A 23,722-nucleotide genomic window follows, 5' to 3' on the forward strand; every position below is an offset into this window, starting at 1 on the left:
CCCCTATTATCAATTTTTGAAAATTACCTTTCATGCAGTGTGTAACACAACTCTAAGTGAATGAAAACATCCTACAAAGTCTTAAAATCTGAAAGTACATCGTATTGTCTCTCAGAATCAGTCAATTCTGAATCATTTAGGTCATTATCTGAGTCATATTCTGAGTCATTTTTTCAAACGAATCCCAAACATGAACATGAAACATTAGCATACTGCCCGTCCACTTGTTGAGTGTGCAGACCCTGGAAAACTGTAGCCCGCCCTCCTCTCTCAAACACTGTAGCCCGTTCTTGTGGATAGCATCATGTTGAAAAGATGCTGTGCTCGGCACTGTGAGGGTAAGTCTATTAGGCTATGTTGAAAAACTCCAATCACATTTTCTCTTCCAACTTTAAAATCGTTCTACATCGCTGCAGAAGTACTGACCCAGTGTTTAAAAAGTGAACGTGCAAGGAGGGCCAAACACCCTTTCCAAAAAAGGTAAAAGATGTAGGACGATTTTGAAGTTGGAGAAGAAAATGAGATGGGAGTATTTCGACATACCCTAACTGTCTTGAACATGACTGCATACACATTCGCATTGCAAGCTAGACAAGACGAGCATTTGTTGTTAGAAAGTGTATAAACATATATATTTTTTTAAGAAAATGACTGATCATTTCGCTAGATAAGACCCTTTTTCCTTGACTGGGATTGTTTCGAGCCCTTTGAAGCTGCATTTTTAACATTCAATCTGTTGAGCACCACTGAAGTTCACTATATGGAGAAAAACCCTAGAATGCTTTCCTAAAAAAAAAAAAAACTTAATTTCTTTGCAACTAAAGAAAGAAAGACATGAATATCTTTGATGACATGGAGGTGAGTTAATTATCAGGAAATGTTTATTCTGAAAGTGGAGTAATCCTTTAAAAATTGTTGCTCTCATGTACTCTGTAGCATGCAAAATACGTATTTAGTTGTGCGTGTTGTATTCTCTCTGAGCAGCTTGTAGGTCTCTGGCTAAACGGCTAACAGCAATATCCGTTCGCAATTGAAAAGCCGTGTGTGACAAATTTAGGACACCCTATGAGTCAATTGCCTGTAGATCCACTTTTAGCAGCAATAACTTGAAGCATTCATTTTCTGCGTGACTTTATCAGTCTCTCACATTGTTCTGGAGAATTGTTGGACCAGTCTTCTTTTCAAAAATGCGTAAGGTTTTTGGGCATTTGCTTATGCAGAGCTCTCACCACAGCATTTGAGCCAGGATGAGCTCTGGACTGGGCTATTGCAACCTCTTGATTTTTTTTTCTTTTCAGCCATTCTGTTGTAGATTTGCTGGTGTGCTTAAGATCATTGTCCTGTTGCATGACCCAATTTTGGCCCAACTTTAGCTGTTGGACAGATGCCCTCACTTTTGACTCGAGAATACTTCATACAGTTCTTGGCTGACTCAATGAATGTGAGGTGCCCAGGTCCTGTGGCTACAAAACAAGCTCAAAATCATCAGCCCTCCACCAGCATGTGTGACTTTGGGTATGAGATGTTTGCGCTGATATGCTCTTTAGGTTTTCACCAAACTTGACACTGTGCATTATGGCCAGATGCAACTTTGCAGACCTAAACTATGCTGCCATGTTTTTTTTTTAGATAGAAGAGGCTTTCTTTTGCCAAACCTTCTAAACATGCCATTTTTTATCATTTAACATGTTAACTGATGCCTGTAGAGTCTGAGGTGTACGCAGTAGACCAATCACATCAAGACTGGGTCATCAGACCAATCATTGCAAATTAGCATCACGCAAAAGGAGGAGTTTGGAAAAAATAAATCTTTGAGCAAATAAGGTAAAAATAAATGCTTATTATAAGACAATGAAAGTGTTTTTTGATCTTACATGCATGTCAACCTATTGTTAAGGACTTCCAAAACAAAAATATGAACCTTTTATAATCCATAATAGGGGCACTTTAAACGGCTAAATATTTTTGACTGGATATTTAGACCAAACACCTCTGAAAACACCTAGAAAAGGTCATGAACCTTAAGCCACTGCTGTGACTGTGTGTGTTAAATGACAGTGTCCTGCTCTGTGTACAGCTCTTTCTCTCAGGAGTGCTGCTACAGCGACTGCATCTGCAAAGCCACGACACATCAGCCTGTTCTTTCACCCCTCATTAACTTTGATGTGTCTGCCAAGAAGCCTCAAGGTAACATCAAGGTCCTCGGCATCCGACTGAGCCTCTCTTTATCATAGTCTGTTAAAAGATCTGACTGAAGCTGTGCCCTTATAGAAAATACACTAGTCTGAATGACCCTGAAGTAACAAGAATTCAAGGGCCACAAACAGTGTTAATTATATATATATATATATATATATATTATATTATTATATGTGACCCTGGACCACAAAACCAGTCATAAGGTTAAATTTTACAAAACTGAGACGTGTACATCATATGAAAGCTCAATAAATAAGCTTTCTATTGATATATGGTTTGTTAGGATAGGACAATATTTGGCCGAGATTTAAATTTCCTATTTTAAAATCTGGAATCTGAGGGTGCAAAAAAATCTAAATATTGAGAAAATCACCTTTAAAGTTTTCCAAATTAAGTTCTTAACAATGCATATTACTAATCAAAAATTACATTTTGATATATTTATAGTAGGAATTTTACAAAAAATCTTCATGGAACATGATCTTTACTTAATTTCCTAATGATTTTTGGCATAAAAGAAAAATCAATAATTTTGACCCATACAATGTATTTTTGGCTATTGCTACAAATATACCCCAGCGACTTAAGACTGCTTTTGTGGTCCAGGGTCACATATATCTCCTTATTTGACTATTTAGACTACTGTTTAAAAGTTTGAGGTTTGTATGATAGTTTTTTGAAACAAATAATTATTTTATTTTAGCAAGGACACATTAAATTGATTAAAGACACAATAAAGACATTTACCGCATAATGTTACATAAAAAATTCTATTAAAAAAAATGTGGTTCTTTTTAACTTTCTATTCATCAAAGAAAGTTAATCAGTTTCCACAGATATATGTGGAACTGTTTTCCACTCTGATAATAATTTTAATTAGATTTCATGCTGTTATTGAGATTATGAAAACTGAAAAGGTTTGAGTCAAATATACCATAAATGTCTAAACAAGCTTCCTTTTTCCTTTTGTCTTTACCAACACTCTTTGTATTGTCAAGCAACCCCAAAAAGCCAGGAATGTTTTTAACTAAAACAGATGAACCAGAATCGTAATCTCACATCAACGTCCATGTCAGGATATCTCCTCCCTTTACTCTTCCCCAGGCATTTGGTCTTCCCTCCATCTAGCAGCTGGCACCAGAAGCCCTTTTTCGGATCGAACCTGCAGCAGGACAGAAAGGGACAAAATGAAGGACAGGCAGCAAAAACAGGGCAATGTTTCAACATCAGCCTAATCAAAAGGGAACATAACAAACAGATGGTGCACAGCAAGTCCTCCTGAGAGGCTGCCACAGGACAAACCATCTTCATTGTCCAGTGGGAGATATGGCTGACAGATGTTACTGCTTATGAGATTATGTGGTACAGTATGAGACAGGGAATGAGATAGAGGACAGATAGAGAGAGAGAGAAAGAGAGACAAGTGGAAGAGGTTGACTAAAGAGTAAGAGTGTAGATGAGGTGGTAGAGAAGGCAGGGAATTAACAAGCACTCTTATGAAACTGTCAGACTAAGGGACAAAGAGACTACTGTGAAACACTTCAAAGCAGCTCTAAACCAAACACTCCAGGTGCTCAGTAATGTAATGCATATTAATGATTTTTTAAATTGTCAATCATAACAGAGAAATGAGAAACTTTGAGCATTTAGGGGACAAGTTACTTACGCAAGGATCTTGTGGTAGTTGAGCGTGTTAGTCAGGCCTAGAAACTTCTGGATTTTGTCCATCACTGAAGCTGGTTCTGTCCTCAGCATCTGTCCATCCAAGACCAGGATCTGAATAGAAACAAACTGGTTAATATAAATCATAGAAACATCTTCAAATGCACAACGCACCTATGGACAGACATAAACTCAGCTTAATACCTGACTGGGGTGATAGTGTGTGAGCCAGCGCTGTAGGTGTGTGGCGTAAAGTCCGGGCACTAGACAACGGCTCTGCAGGACCCTCAGTTTGATGGGCGCGTCCCGGCCAGCAGTGATGACATCATGGAATGTGTATTTCTGAGCCACAGGATCATCATGAGCCCTCTGGTGCTGGAAAAGAGCAGAAACAATGAATACACAAATACGGTCCTGTGAAAAAGTAAGCACACCCCATGAAGTGTATTTTATTTCAGGGTAGCATATTCTGTGACGGGGCAGACAAGAGATAAGAAGAGTTTATGTTGAATTAAATGCCACAAACAGATAATTGTATAACCACCATACTAAAAATTAAATATTTTAAATATTAACAAAACCTGAAATACATCAAGCTTCTACAAGATATTATATATAAAAACCATTAACTAAAATTTCATCATTCATTACAAAGACAAATCATATGCAATGGTTTGACATAAAGGTATGGCTTTCACAGCTTGAAACTGCGAGCAAACATTTTTAATTTTAAACATGCAGTGCTTATATCTACTTAATTAAATCACCAATGTTTGAAGTATCACATAATTAATATGGCACATACTTAATACATTTTTCATACCAAGACATTTAAGACTTTTAATGACATTCAATTATTACATTTATATTTTTAAGGATGCACAGAGGCCCTGTATTTATTTCCTGGGTTAGAACATACAGACAATTAATTTTACAGATGCCAATAGATAAAAGGCAGTATAATTTTGCAATTGACACTTACAGTCGTGGCCAAAATGATTAGAACACTGGTATTTTCACCGGCTAAAAAATCTTTTGCTGTAGTGTGTCAGTAGGAAATACCAGATTACATTTCCAAAGATTAATTTTGCTATTAATTGTAATAATCCAGTGAGATTTTTGTTTGCATGAGGAGTTTGACAACAGCTAAATCTAAGAAGAACTGTGGCAATGTCTCCAAGATGCTTCAAGAAACCTACCTGCAAATCTACAGTACTCTGTTAAAAGTTTAAAGCACTTGTGTAAAAATGCTGTCATAAATGAGGATGCTGTCAAAAAAATAAATGTCATAAATAGATTTTCTTTAGATTTTCAATTAACTTCTTTTAACTAAATTAAATCAACATTTGGTGTGACCATCTTTTGTGTTTAAAGCAGCTTTTATCCTAGGTGCACTTTGCACATAGTTTGTCAGGTAGCTTTGCAGGTAGGTCTCTTGAAGCATCCTGAAGACGTTGCCACAGTTCTTCTGGATTTAGTCTGTCTCAGTTTGTACTTTTTTTAATGTCATTCCAGACAGACTGGATGATGATGACATCAGATCTCTGTGTGGAGCACTGGCTGTTGTCAAACTCTGGCAGTAACTTAAAACCATTTTTTAGCTGGTGAAAATACTAGTGTTCTAATACTTTTGGCCACCACTGTATATAATGTAATTTTTTTTACAATGATTTGTGCAGATTGCCATCATAACTGCAGTTATGAATTTTAGCAAGCAGGCCCACAAAGGAACGGTTCAGAAAAAAAAAAGAAATTGAGTTTTAGAAGTTAAAATCAAGATCTCAATTAAACTGAAGTGGGCCATACATGCTAAATCACTTAAATTTCACTGAGGTACCAAAATTCTACATGGAGGAATGGGCATAATTTTTGTAGTCAATTTAAGAGACTAGCAGACAATTTGTATAAGCTGCTAAATGTATAGTCGTATGTAATTTTATACAATCTTTGTTTAGTTTATACATAGTATCTAAATAAAGTTACAGTATCAAAAAGCCCACATTTAAAAATGGGCTGTACTTTTTCAGAGAACTGTTGAAGTTGAAAAGCCAAATACAATGGAAAAAATAACTTTCCATGTGGTTTTGAAATAAATACTGTAGCATCTTGTTGCTGCAAAAACAACTTACTTTGACTACAATAAGTAGGCTTTTGGGAAAAAATTTAAAAGCCAAACAAGTATAAAATATGGGCCCTGTTGGACCCAGTAGAACAATGCTGTTTACAATTCCTTCCAAACTACATATTTTTCCCATTTGCAGATCTAATCTGCTGTCCAGAGCAGGCATCATGGCCTTGACTGACCCTGGATGTGACTAGATGACACATGAGCAGTTAGATACTGACCTGATACCAGGAATAGGCTCTGTCAGCCGGGTTGATAAGGATGGTGATGATTTTGGCTTTGGGCAGAAGAGCAGCTGCTCGCCGGGCCGCGACCTCCGAGTCGAAGTAGTTGGCACTTTTCTCAAAGTAGAAATCTGAGCTAGTGTTGGAGGGTAGAGGGAAATACTCCATGTACCTAGCATTAAAAAAATAAACAATTAGCATTTCATTAAATTCAGTCGACACTTCTGACATGTCAACACCTGTAAAAAAAAACCATGTCTAATTATTGTTGCACCATTGTTTATCTCTGTTTGGTGAAATGCACCTCTCTCTTTATAATCAGTATTGTATCCAGCACTTTTTTTTGAGATCAAACCGCCACATGAACCATCAACCACTGTCATGTTTTCCGCAAACTGATTAGAGAGAAAAAGAAAGGCAGGAAGAGAGAGGCACTTGATGATGTGTATCAGACACCTGCTTTCTGTTAGTCACATTTCAGACTACTGAAAAAGGTAAAGAAAGAGCTGGTGGTGAAGGCAGCGCTGTTTTGAAATTACCCATAATGCCATCCTCTCATGTGAACATTAGCCTCTATGTCTCTTAAGGCTCTTAACATCAAAGCATGCCAGACCTTTACATCAAAGCATGCCAGACCTTTACAATCAATGTACTTCACACAGCAGTTTACAAGAGCTATTTACTGTAAAGAACCCATGATATCATGTGCTTTTCTTGTCCATGTTGACGTACTCCCTAAAGAAACAGGAAGTTAGGGCGCATCAGAAATTGGTTGTTTTAGAGGGAAAAAAATAGAAGTTTTAGATAAATCCCATGAGTGAAAGATGATTCAGTATTTTAGATCAGAAATTTTATGTGTCAAGAACAACAACAGTAACAATAACCATATTAGCGTCCAAATCAACACATGAAAACTTTCTGTGCATTATATGTACATGGCACAGTTTTGATGTCTGCCACTTTAAATGCTAATGTTCTTATCATTCATCAGCTGGAAGAAAAAAATTTCTGAAAGTGATTCCAACGATATTGTTCCTTTGTGACTTTTATTTTGTGTAAGTTATTACATGTTGTGGATTTCCCTATTCAAAAAGAATTTAAACAATTATTTAAAAAAACTAGTGGTGGGCCGTTATCGGCGTTAACGTGCTGCGTTAACGTGAGACTCTTATCGGGCGATAAAAAAAATATCGCCGTTAATCTATTCTCAAATTTGGGTTGGGAGCTGGGTCTAAACTACGCAAGCTATGATGACTTTCACCTTGATAGTTTAACGCGGATGTATACCAAAGACTATAGAATATGGTCGTGCGTTTACGTCTCCTCCGCCAAAACACAGACTGGATCGCGTCGTCCTCCATTCATAAAAACCGAATCTACTATAGCGCGAAATGCCACGTAAATTCGTCGTTTTTTGGATTCATAAATCAAATGTTGGTCTGTCACTTAATTCAAATCGCGATATGGACTAGTGTCTGTGAAAACTGAAATGCAAAAAGACCGTTTTAATACGAATCCGGTATGTTCCGTTTGCCTAGCTGTATGTATAAAATCAATCTCCAAAACTGCTGTGAGTGTCACTTTTACCGTTTCATTTGAGAAAACTCGCATCATATCATACTGTATACACAGAAACTTCACGGCAACCTGTCAAAATAAAAGTACGGTGTAACATGTATCCCCACCCCCCAAAAGCTGGAAACGTAGGGGAAACACTGGCTACCATAGATATATATACGTATATGTATATTTTTTATCACACTGTACAACAATAATACTGTTTTTTTATTACAGTAAGGGCTAAGTTTAGGGTCTAATAGGTAGAAAAAATAATTTCATTGTTAGTTAGTAAACACAAGTACATCTTATGGAACATAATTTATTTTCATCAACAAATTATCATAGAACAGCTTTATTGAGCAGTTTGTGATGCAGTTTGGAAACAGGAGATGAGCGCCTGGTCTAAAGCGCCACCTGGCTTGAGAAAACCATTCTCAAAGACTTACTTTTAGTCATTATTTGGGTAGCACACATATTCTGAATGCCTTCAGCAGAATTCAAATTAGCCATTTTAATCTAGATTAATCTAGATTAATTCCAAGATTTAATCTAGATTAATCTAGATTAAAAAAATTAATTATGCCCACCACTAAAAAAAACCTTCATAGTTAGTTATTGTCCTTGGTGTGAATGGGTTTTGAATCACCTAAATGTTTATTTGATAATCTTTTAGGTGCATACTAGCAAATAAATGACCTCAAAGCTAACATGGTATATTCACTTGCAATCAAAATGATTCAAGCCCCTTGACCTGCCAGACATTTTGCTGTGGAGAACAAAATTTTGTGGAAACAATTCAACAAAGGCATCAGTACACTATTAAATAAAATGTTTTAATACAAAATTAAGTAATTCTGAGAACGTAACTTGATTAATAATGAACAAACAAACAAACAAACAAAAAAAAATCGAACTGGCTCTTAATGTTGATGTTCAAAATTATTCAACCCCAAAAGTTAAATTTAGTGCAGAATCTTTTATTCTTTAAAACCGCCAATAAACACTATTTGGAAGTGCTTAGAAGCTTCTGTCACCTCTCTACTGCAGTCTTGGCCCATTCCTGAAAAAGCTTTTAGATCACTGATAATCTTAGGTTTTTACTTTGCCACTGCTTTCTTCAAATTCAATTAAATATTTTCAATGAGAATTAAATCTGGAGACTGAACAACACTCAAGAACATTATATATCTCTGAACCAAGCATAAGTAAATTTAAATGTATACTTTGGGATGTCCTGCAGAAAATTCTATTGATCATTAGCTTCAGTCTTTGCACCAGAGGTATCGCAATTCTTGCAGATACTTAAAAAAAATCCATGATATCCTTAATACAGTCATGATTTCTACTTCCTGCAACAGTAAAACACCCCCATAACAGACTGGCTCACCTCCAAGTTTGACCATGGAGATGGTGTTCTTCTGCTCATAAGTTTTGCCTTTTTTGCACCAGAAATACCACTGATCAATAGGTCTAAAAAGTTCCAATTTGGTCACAACACTCCATAAAAAATTCTTCCGGAGGTCCACAGGTCTATCCAAATGAATTTTAGCATGTTCAAGCCTTTTTGTTGTTCTTGGTCAAGAGTGGTATTTGGCAAGATGCCTCAACATAAAGGCCTTGTATAGAGTTCTTCTGATACACTGCATTGAAATGTTTTTCATCCTTTCGTCGGGTCATCTTGCAAGTCTCTGGCTGTACATTGCAGGTTTTTCTCAGTTGCTCTGATCAAAATTATTATGATTATGATATTCAACAGGTGTTCAACACCCTAAAGGTTTTCTGGTACAACACAAAAAAAATCCTAGAACTCAAAATATTACATTATATATTGACATTATCACTTTTAATATGCCAGTAATTGGTCATAGATGCAATTTTTATAAAGTCCTGGATCTTCAGAAAAGTTGAATAATTTTAACTGCAACTGTAACAAGTATGCAGGAGATTTTCTTTCACAATATCATCACATACCAGTCAATGCCTTTGTGGTAGTTTCGGCCATTGAAGAACTGGATTTCTTCAAAGGTCTCCTTGCTGGGGTAGTTACTTGTCAAATCAGGATGCATGCCCAGGAACAAATAGAGAGCAGTAGTTCCTGAACAGACACAAGACAGAGAAGACAAGATATCGATGATATAATTTTTAACAAAACAACTGAAAACTTAAACTATAAAAATTATTGTTATTAAACATAATAACAATAACAAAACAATTTCATTAGTAGTCTCAGACTTCTGGACCCCATTGTGACTCCTAAAATTCTCCTATTGAGCTATTGAACTAAATATATGTTTCTACAGTATAAAGTATAAACCCTGATTAAATTTGAGCTGAAGAAAAATAGTTTCAGGGAAAGTTTACTGAAATGATGACGCTAGCTAATATACAAGATGAGGAAGTAAAGTAATAGAAGTGCAAAAAATAAAATAAATAAATAAATAAATATCTAAGCGTTGGTCTAAGGCCCAACCCCCTAATCTAACTTTTATTGAGAAGATTAACACAGCCATTTTACTACCCACTCTTAGAGTGGGCTATTGCTCCCTGAAGACATCTTTAGAAGTTTAATTAGTCAACGCTGTAAAACTGAATTCACATTTACTGAGGAGCAGCCAGAGTTGCAGTAGAAAGCCTGCATATATCTATAAGTCTGAGCCTGTAAAGAAACAAAACCAACCCCGGTTGTGCACACTTGATTTAAGAGCACTGGATGGGGGGCAAACCTGTCGCAAGTCAATCACACAATCCACCCCAATAATTGAGTAAGCTTTCATTCTTTTACCACCATAAATTTGTAGCCGTTTACACATGAATTGAGATATGAATTCAGTCATTTAGTCTTGAGTGAATCAGTCATTGAACAAATTGGTTGAATGAATGACTGAATGACTCACTTATTAAAACAGTGATTTGTCACCACAAACTGGAGTTTTAGTTTCATATTTGGAGTATCATTTATTTTTTAAACCAATTAATGCTCATTTAAAACCCTTTTTTGATTAATAATTATTCATTTATTTTAACTGCAGTGTATATGCATCCATGCCACCTCCGAACAGTAAATATACACAGTTTACATGAAGTAAATTATATTTTAAATCACAATACTTCTTTTTAAAGCTGTTTTTGTAATGTCCACTCAACATTTGTTTCTCATTCAACACAATACTAACTTTTAATTATCTTTTGGGGGTAATTTTTCAGACCAAATTGATGTGTGATTAATTTGCAATTAATGAAAATTGCAAAATGACAGATTTTATTTATTTATTAATTTTGAAAAAAAAAAACAAAAAAAAAAAACTGATCTTATAATCTGATATTGTCGGTTGAATTTGTATATATAATTTAATAACTTCAAGTTCTGATCATTTAAAAATGGCCAAATATTGGATCACTATCACTGGTAACATTCTGGTAAGCAAAAGATTAGCCAATCAAAAAAATGGGGTGGGGTTATAAATAACTAAAATTATAATAAAAGTTATAAAAAAAAAAAAGAACAGGAGTTGCTACAGTAAATTGTAATATTGTAATTTACAGTATTCTATTTGCTGACATGTGTTGAAAGGCACCCTTGTAACATTAGCTCTAGATGGAAAGTTGCTCTTAATTGTTCTAAAAGAGCATATCTGGCCAACACAGCTAGATGGCGCAAGTGCACATGTGTGTGGATGTGTGGTGAGCACACAACATTTACCAGTCTTCTGAGGTCCGATGATAAGCAGCTTGGGGAAACGGTCACAGGTCTTTTCTTTAGACCAGATGTCTTTGTGTCTTTTGTCCTCACAGGGGTCCTGTAACGGTAAGAAATGAGCTAAAGTGAAGTGCTACCCATACATCATTGAAATGAACACATTCACAATAAAAACACTGCAGTGAGTCAATCGTTGTGCCTCAATAACCAGCAGGAAATTATAAAGAAGCTAGAAAAATGGTTCTCATTCACCAAGCCAGCATGAATATGAGAAAAGTACTTTTTCACAAAATTACCCAGGGTGAGATGTACATTTCTTTTGCAGGGAAGTATGCATATTCAGATGTAGGGTGCACCAATATAATAGGATGTCCAAAAGTTCAGGACATGCTCAGAATATACAGGAATTTGGATGTAGCCTGAGCGCTTGGACTCGGATTTAACATTACATTAGTAGGAAAAGTGCATTATAGGGGGGGATGGATGTTCTCTGACTAAATTAAAACAAACTATTCAAGCATGTCAAATATCTTACATATCAGCAGAGTCCAACAACAAGAAGATTTTAGAATAATTCAGACTTAGCCTTTAAACTTGCCCTAATAACATCCCAGAGGTGGCCGTTTTATGGGATTAAGCAGATAGAAATCAGAAGCATAAACCATAAACCAACCCCTGTCAAGAGCTTTGAAGCATCTCAGGAGAAAGTTGCCCTGCAGCATCCATTTTGAGCCCTTCATCCATCACAGCTGAAGATGCTGGCAACGGCGGTAATGAATTAATAGCTTTAACCCTTGCTTTAAATTAAAATCGTGCACAAATGCGAGATGGTCGAACGGTGCATCAAGACTGCAAACCACCAGCAATCTAACACCTGTCCATCATAATGAGATTAACAGCTAGCACCATGCCACTAATGACCAAAGAGTCTTGCTTGAGAACATGTCAGTGCTAAAAGGAATAATTACACTAAATTAACATATTTGGTTTGTGAATTTATTACTGATGTACTCATGGGGTCACAGTTTATGCTAACAGTAAAAATGAGATCTGTTCGAAAACCTAGTGAGCTGCCTATGAAGACTGCACTTTAAGGCATTGATACAAAGGTTGTTCCAAATATCATACAGCATAATTGACAGTGTCTTATAAGCAGTGATGGGAATAATAGTGTTATACTGTAGATAAACAGCGTTACTAACGGCATTACTTTTTTTTAGTAATGAGTAATTAAACGAAATTACTGTTTCCCCCCTTACAACGCCGTTATTGACAATAAAATGCGGCGTTGCTATAATTGAGCTTACTGAAGGGGTTTTCATCAAAGGCTCTCTCTGTCATAGGACCTGCAAAGCTGTGCATCACACTGCGTTGTGTTCTTCTTTGGAGGTAAATTCTGGTTTATTCCTCTCAGCGTGTCTTCTTCCAGAAACGAAAAGTAGCCGAGATTAACTTGAATGTTCACATTTGTTTACATAGGTTATGTGGGCATTTACCTTCAGGTCCGCACATCTCAAATAAATGTCTGAGGCAGGTATTTGCTGAGATTCAGGTTGTTTTATTATTATTTTTTCTGTGGAGAGGTGGCAAAGACCAAGACGGCAGAGAGCGCACCCTGTTTATTTTCTTGATTTTATTTTCCAAAAGCACATTGTTTGTTGTTATTATGACTATACACAAATAAAAGTAGATTCTTTGCAGTTTTGATCAAAAATTAATTATTGATCCATTTTAGTTTAAGCATTTTAAGTTCTTTTCACAGTCATCAAAAAAAAAAAAAAAAAAAATGAGACAGAGCGTTAACAGTGTTGCTGTGGATTGTTTTTTCATGTCCGTGGGTTGAAGCGACCCCAGTAACATGACATTTAGCCCCTGGTAGGTGTCTCTCACATTGTCCCACAGCAACATTAAAATAGTGTAGATTAGTGTACAATGTTTTATTCATTTAACATATTTAATATTGGGGGCGTCCAAGTTATTTGACATACTTGAACTTTTTTTTTTTTTAAACAATAACTTTTAACAGTGTTGCTGTGGATTGTTTTTTCATGTCCGTGGGTTGAAGCGACCCCAGTAACATGACATTTAGCCCCTGGTAGGTGTCTCTCACATTGTCCCACAGCAACATTAAAATAGTGTAGATTAGTGTACAATGTTTTATTCATTTAACATATTTAATATTGGGGGCGTCCAAGTTATTTGACATACTTGAACTTTTTTTTTTTTTAAACAATAACTTTTAACAGTGTTGCTGTGGATTGTTTTTTCATGTCCGTGGGTTGAAGCGACCCCAGTAACATGACATTTAGCCCCTGGTAGGTGTCTCTCACATTGTCCCACAGCAACATTAAAATAGTGTAGATTAGTGTACAATGTTTTATTCATTTAACATATTTAATATTGGGGGCGTCCAAGTTATTTGACATACTTGAACTTTTTTTTTTTTTAAACAATAACTTTTAACAGTGTTGCTGTGGATTGTTTTTTCATGTCCGTGGGTTGAAGCGACCCCAGTAACATGACATTTAGCCCCTGGTAGGTGTCTCTCACATTGTCCCACAGCAACATTAAAATAGTGTAGATTAGTGTACAATGTTTTATTCATTTAACATATTTAATATTGGGGGCGTCCAAGTTATTTGACATACTTGAACTTTTTTTTTTTTTAAACAATAACTTTTCCTGGAAATTAGTCACTTTTATAATGTTACTAACTCATTTACTATTTGTGAGAAGTAACTAGTAACTAATTACTTTAAGTAACATGCCCAACACATAACAAGACTTATTTTCAAGCTGGTGGCCTAAATAGTGTGTTTTAATAAGGAGACATGCAAAATGTGCAGTATTCAGATAGGGGCGGATGGAAACCGTTGGAAACCACTCGTCAAAAAAAAAAATTGGACTAGTAGCCCAGTCCAAAACCCTCTAATAGTTGACTAACCATTAAGTCAACGAGAAGAGGCTTGGTCGACCAAATTTTTTTTTGTCAAAAAAAAAAAAAAAATTCACAGGAATTGGCGAAATCAAGCAGTCCATGACGGACAGATCCTTAAGGCCTGGTCTATGTGTACAGTACATCGGCCAGGACATCCAAACATTCGCCTATCATTCATCAACCTCAAATATGTCTTTTCATCTGAGATATGTAAGTAGTAACAATTTTATATGGCCGCTCAGTCTAATGTTAACCTAAAAAAATGTGCGCTATTCAAGTGTCTGTGCGGAGTGTGGAAGCTGAACAGTAGCGTGCTTACTGCATGACAGATGGAGGCAACAGTTGTCACTTGCTCTTAAAATACTCTGTCATTTTTGGAATACAAATAAGAGTAATACATCTTTTGAATCTGTAAAGACTACATTTATTTGTGTGCATTTAGAATAACGACAAAACATAAAATAACAGGCAAACAGGATGCGCTTTCTGCCATCTCGGTCTCTGTGAACTTAAGCGTGAAACCTCGAAACTCTATAGAAAGGGAAATGTCTACTTTTAAATAAACCAATTAAATTAGAAAACAAATATTTTCAGATTATGTAATTCATACAAAACATGCATACAGGCGTTTCAATTATTAAAACGTTAATACAGTTTACTTGCTGTTTTGCCCTGAAACATTCATAATTATTATATCTGCAGGTGTGCTGTGGCAAGCTTTTTTTGCAAACACTTGAGTGCTTATTAGGCTATGTAGGCAATTACAGGCTCATTATTAAGATTTTTATGGTTTATCAAATGTGCGCCTAAGAGTCGACTAATGCTTAAAATGAACAACTACTAGTCGACCAGAAAAAACGTATTACTCTGTCGAGGTGAGCATAAGAGACTTTCAAAAACAAATGACTGAAACCAAACTTTTAAAAGGCAGTGAACTAATACAGTTTATATTCAAAAATAGACAGTTTCTCACTATTTATGTTTGCTGTGTATTTTAAGGCCAATTCACACCGCACAGACAAACACGTTTTGTCTGATCAGTGTGTTACCCCTGTTGGCGTTTGTTGGCGATGTCGGGGTTTGTTTTCACCCGAGTGAACATGTTTAATCAGCGTTTTCAGTGTCTGTTGGGACAGTGTGAACATGACAGTTATTTTTCATAAAATTCTAAACCGCCAACTTGTTTGTTGGTGTTTGTCTGTGCGGTGTGAATTGGCCTTTAGGCTTATTTTGAATATTGTGTTGTCAGCTTATCAGCATGCTAATATCAAACTCAATTCTTACAGACATGTGAGCTTGACCAAGGTTGGAGCTACATTTTGTAGGAAAGTGGACCACAAGGGCCAGAGTTGAGAACCCCTGCTCTTCTGTACAACAAACTTATGTTTTCTGTTAAACAGGTTACATCGCCTTCAGTTCAGTGCTGTGTTTCTCAAAAGCATTGTAAGCAAAGTTTATCGTAGAAACCAACTGTGGAAACAAAGCCCAGGTCTTCCGTATGTGCTTTGTTAAATATTTAGCTATTTTACTCAAGTAGATATTACAGATGATCATAACCAATGTCCCACATATGCCAATTGATATCTAGAAGTATTTTTCTTCTTCTCACTAAAATTGTGATATTAAAATTGATTAAAATGGCATCGGAATGAATTGAATAAAATCGCCATCAGTTTAAATAGCTGTTAATACTTTGTCTGACAAGCAGATGCGATTAGACCTTTTTTAGTTTTTGTCAGGTGATGTTCGACATACAGTATAAGCCCACTGGACTCGATCATAAGGTGAGTCTCATGTTCAATCCAAGACAAGATTTTGCTTTATCTATCATAAATTTGCCTTATCCACCAGCACTGTGGCAGGTGACCTCCCTTAGAAAATAGCTGCTCATGTAGGATGTAGGCAGAAGAACAGCTCAATAGATTTTGGGAAAGAGCCATGGACATGCTGTATTAAGTCTAAAATAAAATCTAAACTCATTCCAAGTTGTATCTTTCCCCTGCATGTAACAGCAGCTTGCAGATTTCTTGGGAAAACAACTGCAGAGGAAAGAAGATTATTCAGAGCAGGGCAAGCTGTGGAACGCTGGGGAGCCAACAGAAAAGATGGGACCTCAACCTTGACAGGAAACGAGAGAGATCAAAAGAGGGATTTAGAGCTTTCAGGCTCCCACTTTCTCTTTCTCTAAGGGTGAAACAAAACAAGTGAGTTAGAAAGAGTGAGACAAGAAGAAATAAAGAAGCTGGATAAATTGAAATGGGGTGAGCGGGGGAAAGATACAGAGAGAGAGAGAGAAAGACCGATCTTCTGCATTGCCTCCAACTTTCAACTGAATTATAGGAACCAATTTCAAAAATAGCATTCTCTGATTTCCTGGCAGGCTACACGGAAAACCATTTTCACTCTTTGTACATTAGAGTAAATGTGCAGACAGCCATACAAAACCTTTCGCCACATATTACAGCAACACCGCTCAACACTCTCAACCTCCGCTGATCCACTCCCACTAAATAGAGCTGTATTTGTTTCCCATAAACGATCCCTTGACAGTACAGACCCCCAACAGAGCTCCGCTGTTACCTGCCAGATGGGGTCCCTCTCTTCAGGGAAGATTTGAAAATATCTCTGTGCCAGCTGTACAGGCGGGAGAGTCTGCAGTTTCAGGTTGGTCCACATCTGTAGGAACTTCACCAGGTTCTTGAAGGTGTACAGGCCAAGACGATCATTCCCGTAGTTGGACAGGTGGGTCATGAAGATGCTGATCTGGTTTGAAATAACGTAAGTCATTAAGGGCCCAGCCTTCATCAGATTAATAAAAAGTTGTCTTCAAAACAAGCTGAAAAAAGCTGATTTTTTTTAGCAGCCATCACTCCAGTCTTCAGTGTCACATGATCCTTCAGAAATGATTCTAATATGCTGATTTGGTGCTCAGGAAACTAATTATAGACCCTAAACTTTTGAATAGTAGTGTACATATGTATTATGTAGAAGCCATACTATTTACCAAAGGAAAAGTTACAAAGTTAGATTACAAGATAAAAAAAATATATGACCTATATATAGGCAAAATCTGTGCATTATCTTAAGTCTTAAAAAGTTGATAGAATTTTGAGTGATTGTGAGTGACATATTAATCAATAAATCTTTTATTAAATGCATCAATCAATTTTTAGCTTAAATTAATTTTTTAAGATAAATAATTAATTTGGCACTTCCAATCCTCCACAGAAATGCATGCAAAAATGCAAATGAGATTTAAGAGCTAGAGCGTACAGAAAGATTTCCAGTAACTAACGGCTTAAATAAAATAAGTAAATAACTTCAAAAACCCAACAGGGCCAAATGTCATTGCTGTACAGTATTCTTTATTATGTGTAAAACAGTGTGCGAATTACACTGCACCACCACTTACTGGGTTGAGAAGCACTGTTAGGAAAAGCTCTCCTCCATTTATGAGTTTATCCAACTCTTTAGAGCCTCCAGGATACTCATTATAGAAGATTGTGTGAGTAAAGAGACCACAGGTCTGTCTGGGTAACACCTGAAAAACAAAAAAAAACATTTCCTTTCACTACGTAATCTTTTTATCTAAAATTATCTATTTTAATTGCACTGGGAAAGAAGTATAAGAAAAGTATAAAAGCTATATATACACACATTTGTGACAGCATATTAAATTCAATTTTACATAAAGGAGCATTTTTTTTTTTTAGCATATCACAGTATTTAGCAATATTATAGAAGCTATAAGCCACTTAAAACTGTTACTGATCTTTTAACATGGTCAAGAAACTCTTGTATGGTTAAAAAAAGGATTTAAGCAGAATGTTTGTTTTTGGTTATAAGGCCAATTAGCTTTGGTGTTCACAGCTCCACATGTGCAAATTGAGAAATGTTGTATTTCGTCACTCATAATACGTAATCTCATTTGAGAGTCATTTTAGACTAGAGCGGGAACTGATTGACTCTCTGACCTAAGCGTTAAAAAATGAAGTACAATAACTGGAGCACGTCCACTAGAGATGACATGTAATGAGTTGGAATGCTTCTGCTCTGACAAAACATCCCTAATAACGTGGCCCACACATCTGCAAACATGATCTTGCTTGACAGACAACATTGATAGAAAGAAGATGGCTTACATTAAATGTGCTTTTTTCACTCATTCTGAAAGGATTCTTTATATAATGTATATACTGCATGATGAAACGACTTTCTTTGATTCCTCATAAGCATTTATCTTTCTCTGCCATGAACATTGGATAACCATGTCAGGATGAATAAACGGGCTTGGGGAAAAAAAAATATATAGCTGCTGTTTATGATTCCCAAGGTGATTTTGTTTCTGCCCATTGTGGCAAGATCACACACATTCTTAGATTCACACGCACAGAGAAACCGCTCTGTCATGATTCATTGAGCTTTTGTCATACTCTCATAACTCTGTTGTCCCCTGAAGCAATGCACAGCTGATAAAAAAAATAAATAAATAAATAAAAGTGTACTTTCACAAACAGTTTGCCCTTAACATCCTACTGGGATTCAAAGCTCAAACCGTACACAAAATAGCCTGGGGTTTATCGCACTGATTCAAGCCAGAATAAGAATTCAACATACTATCATTTAACCATACAGCTGTACAGGCTCCAGTCTGAATAAAAAAATGTGCCATCTGTTTTTATATAGCAAAAGGCTGAAGCTTTGGTGCATCGGTAATGCATATGTTAGTAACACATTTGTCCCAAGGGTACACGTTTACATCTGTGTTATTTCCAAATTCCATTCTGCCAATTTCTCCCTCTTTATCCATTAAAGGTGTTCTTACACTGATGCCACTGTGAATGAAGCCCCTGCGGAAGCGTGCGGGTTTGAGGTGGGGATACTCCTCCGTACTGGTCACTTTGATGCCCCACACTTTCTTCCAGGCCTCGTACAGCTGCAAATGAATAGGATACACTCCAGAGTGATGCGGAGCCACCGCATAACCCATGTTTGTGGGAATGCCATGCTCCTGAAAAAGAACAACAACTCATTAATAATCAAAAATGGTGTGATTCAGCATACGAACCACTAATTGTGCATAACTTAATTCCAATTTCCTCTACACCTCTACTAGGTGCTAAAAGTAACAGTATACATCCCTGGTGATGATAAAGTAAGTGCTTTTGATAATTTGGTGCCACATATTGTTATAATTACACCTTAACTTTGAAGTTTGTACATTTAAAAACTGCTGAGACAGCTACTGCCTGCAATAGCTTGTTAATCTTTTACAACAAAAAGAGTCATGAACTAGGGATGCACCGAATGTTCGGCAACTGAAATAATCGGTAAGCGAAAAGGCCAAATAAATTATACCGAACAATGACGTGACGCGATCAAATAGAGGCGCACTAATGCAGCAAACATGTCGGCAGTGTGGAAGCAACTGTCAGAGAAAGACGCAAAAATAAAAAAAAGGTTGTTGCTGGTTACTGTATGATGACTGAAATTGCAAAATGGCCTTAAACTATTCGTAAATAAACTACAGAACGTTATGTTGTCTAATACCTGCACAAATTGTATGTATTCTGACAGCTCTGCACGAGCTTGTTAGCCAGGGTTCAAAGTCCAAAGCGCAAGGAAAATCTGCACTGAAACAGCGTAATGATAATTATTCATAAATCTGCTGCTGTCAGCAAAAAGTAGCACTGAGGTCTTCTTGTGGGTTTCCGGTAAAATAAAAGTCAACATTCATAAATGGTAGCATTGTAATTTGACTGTTGTTCTGTAAAATAAAATAGAAAAAGTAAGTAAGTAATACATTTATTATAACATTCTCCTTTGCTCAGCTAGGCTGCATTTATCTGTACATTAAAAAACACATGCGTGATTCAAGAAAGGGGTCTTAAAAATGGCCAAAGAACATTATTTTACTAACTTATTAATTTTAAGTTAAATTGTGCTTTGTTGGTAGGCTATAATGTCTACTAGAATGTTACAAATGTTCAGTGTTAAGTAAATAAAAAACTGTAAAAAGCACATTTTGACTATTTAATTTATGCAATGGTGAAAAAAAAAAAAAGGCAAAATACATGGCGGAAAAAACACGAAAAAACGTGCTTGGTATTCGGCCTTCGGCCCAGTGTTTAATTTTGTTCGGCTTTGGCCAAGAATTTTAATTTCAGTGCATCCCTATTATGAACAGTGTTTGTAGGCAATATAAACTCAAACAGAATGCACTGATGAACATTCATGGTTTTATATTTAAAAAATTGGTGCTTGGATACATTTCAAGATTTCTAGAGCCTCACCTCTGCAAACTTTCGGTTGAGCAGCATTTGTTCGGCCAGCACGGACTGGTTGTGGAAGAGATGTGGCTGCATGTGACTCCACATGTGGGGGAACCACCAGAACTCCTTACCATAGGACAAAAGCAGGTCATCTCCAAGATCCTCCTCGTCTGTGCCTGAAATATAATTACATCTTGACTCTATTCCAAAAAACAGCATACCTTTTAAAAGAGCGTCCTAACCATTATAAAAATTCATAGGTGACTAATAGAGTAGCAACTTACTCAACAGTGCTTGTCACTTGACTAATGCTCATACATACCAAAAAGTTGGTTGTTAACATTTTGCTAAGCTAACAATGTGATATTTGCTCACCAGCATGGAAGAACTTTCCGGAGAATCCCAAGTTGAAGGTGAAATTGGGCACGTGGGTTCGGAGTTCATTCTGCGTCTCCAGTAGGGCCTTTGAAACAAGGAGTTTAGCATTTTAAAGTTACTTAAAAGTCGGTAAACACACAAAATGCATTCAAAAAGCACACAGACAACAGATGTGAACACAAAAGAGACACATAGCCAAAAGACGTACACCAACGCACGTACGCACACAAGCACAGCGGTAACACAGTGCTAGAGGGACAGCGTAAGCATGTCTGCTGTCTGTTCGTCTCCTGTGTTTGCTTCATTACCCCTCTCAGATTTAGCTCCGCATCTGCCTCTCATTTGATTTGTTTACTGCGCTTGTTTTTGACTGCCTGTCTCTCCAGTGTGACTCAATCAAAAGACTGATTCATATTTAACTGCACAGAGGTCCACAGACAGACAAGACGGCTTTGATTATGTTTGCTTTCTATTCCTTCCCTCAGCTGAACAACTGCATCGGGGCGCTCCGAAGATGAGAGATTCACAAGGAGGACGCAGAAAACTGCGTTTGAAATATTCATGCTTGCGGCAAGCCTTTGGATGCCCTTTGAACAGCGAGGGGTAAAAAAATAATAAAATAAAAAAGGGAAATGGAAAGAAGAGGAGATATTTGGAAAAAAGAACAGCAGAGGTTTGAGTATTGAAAATACAGACAACTGGTGATAGGAAAAGTGCTGTCATGCCATGAAAAGTTTTGGTGAATAATATAGATCTAACAAAACAGTTTCTCCATGTTCTGTTTCTGAGGTGCTATAGACAGATTATCATCACATCCCCCTTCTAAATTTTCATCTATGACTTTTTCATGGCCTCTTCTTCCGCCCAACGCATTTCATTTTCCAATTTCCCTCATTTTATATTATTTCATTTTTGTACATATTTTATTCTGTCTCATTCATAAACATTTTTTTCTGCCTGTCCAGTTACACAGTTGGTCATCACTTTCACAGGTCTCAGCACAAAATAAAATTGCTCCCACCACTAATTTTTTTTTATAAATATATGAGATCTACTATTAACATATTTTTACATTTTCTACATTGTGAATTAATTTAATAAATGAAATAATGATGCATTCTTATGTCAAAAATCATGTCAAATTTAAAACGTAATAACTAACAGAAATTACACAGCTATAATTGTAACTGTTTGACAGCTACAAATTCTTACAATTTTGCTGGAAAATAATGAAATTCGGTGAACTGGTGATTTATTTTCATCTTCTCACTGATGCCTCAAAAATTATCACCAATCATTCTTATTTCAACAAAACTTCATCCATGTTAGCTAGCTAATGTGACACTGATGTATTTAAATCACCAGAATTCACAATATTCACTACATCACAGAAAGTTCACAAGCATAAAATGATGTACGTGATTAACTATCATATATAGCGGCAAACAGGGCATCATAAATTAGTCAATTGGCCTGAAATTCTCTCATACAGGATCTGATTAATGTTCCCTCCAACTCTCTATTTTTTTTTTTTTTTGCAGAGCAAAACTTTTCTCTATTGGGCGGACATTTTGACCACCTGAGCAAAAACTTTCTTTATACCAGACCAGTACAGTGTACACACAAAAAGTGTAAAACTTTTAACTTTAATGTGCTATTTATATCTGATTTAATCTTAGATATAACAAACTTATGCATAATTTAGGTTACCTAAGAAAAAAAAAAAAACAGAAAAAAAAGTTCAATTCTTTATCATATCATATCATATCATATCATATATATCATGAGATGGGACAACCATAATGTATTTTTGTTTGGTCAAGAACCATAAAACCTTTTATTACTTTTATTAGGTTTTGGAACTTTTTCAAACATCAAAATGACACTTATTCGCTTATGAATTCCTAATTATTTATTACGCCTATAATATAATTAGTGCTGTCAACTGATTAAAAAAAACTGTTTAATTAATCACAATCAATCATGAATTATCCCACCTAACATTAAAGTTTATAAATACACTTTTATAATGCAATAATTTCACATGCTATCTTCAAATTAATGTAGAAACAACATAAAGAGAGTATATTTTTAATATTCCTTTAGTGGCATGTTTTCTATGACTGAAGTTGAGAATACTACTGATGTCTCTACGAAAAACATTTTTCCCTAATATTTAGCCATTGACTATAGCCATTCGACATGACGGTATAATTGAGAGCTATCAACTGTAACATGTATTGGACCTTTAAAAAAAAAACTTCTAATTTAAGTGAACTTAAAACAATCTTCACATAAACCCATTATAATAAATGTCCTATATACTGTGCCCTTCAGCAAGTAGGAAATATACAGAAACTGAATAAAGTTATCACACACTAAATTCTATATTAAATACAGATGAATCCTTAAAGCTACAAAAGTTATTGATATCCTTTTTTCCCTTTTGTTCTTCGATTAACCTAATAACCCAGCTGCTGCGATGTCTGTTATTTGGCTGCTATTACTTTAAGAGCTGCTTCTGCTGAATGTGATGTGGATCTGACACGCAACGCATTTCTCACAACTTTTTACCTTTTCTGACTCACTTCAGTTCTTAAAGTCTTTACTAATGAGCTGACGAGTTGAATCAGGTGTGTTAGATGAGGGAGACAGTGCTGGGCTGCT

General features: G+C 36.1%; 1 protein-coding gene across 2 annotated transcripts in view; it reads right to left on the reverse strand.

Moving 5' to 3' along the window:
• ndst1b (N-deacetylase/N-sulfotransferase (heparan glucosaminyl) 1b) overlaps positions 1-23,722 on the reverse strand; it is a 111,034-nt gene that overhangs the window by 3,532 nt on the left and 83,780 nt on the right. For both annotated transcript variants that reach the window (XM_073824287.1, XM_073824288.1), the window contains exons 5-15: positions 21,053-21,140; positions 20,699-20,853; positions 19,231-19,416; positions 17,818-17,946; positions 16,986-17,168; positions 11,471-11,567; positions 9,742-9,865; positions 6,208-6,382; positions 4,066-4,236; positions 3,866-3,975; positions 3,259-3,361 (exon numbers count right to left, since the gene is read on the reverse strand). In XM_073824287.1, coding sequence (XP_073680388.1) covers positions 3,259-3,361; positions 3,866-3,975; positions 4,066-4,236; positions 6,208-6,382; positions 9,742-9,865; positions 11,471-11,567; positions 16,986-17,168; positions 17,818-17,946; positions 19,231-19,416; positions 20,699-20,853; positions 21,053-21,140 — 1,521 coding nt within the window. The remainder of the gene's footprint in view (positions 1-3,258; positions 3,362-3,865; positions 3,976-4,065; positions 4,237-6,207; positions 6,383-9,741; positions 9,866-11,470; positions 11,568-16,985; positions 17,169-17,817; positions 17,947-19,230; positions 19,417-20,698; positions 20,854-21,052; positions 21,141-23,722) is intronic.

This window comes from Garra rufa, chromosome 19 (genome assembly GCF_049309525.1).
Source record: "Garra rufa chromosome 19, GarRuf1.0, whole genome shotgun sequence".
NCBI lineage: Eukaryota > Metazoa > Chordata > Actinopteri > Cypriniformes > Cyprinidae > Garra > Garra rufa.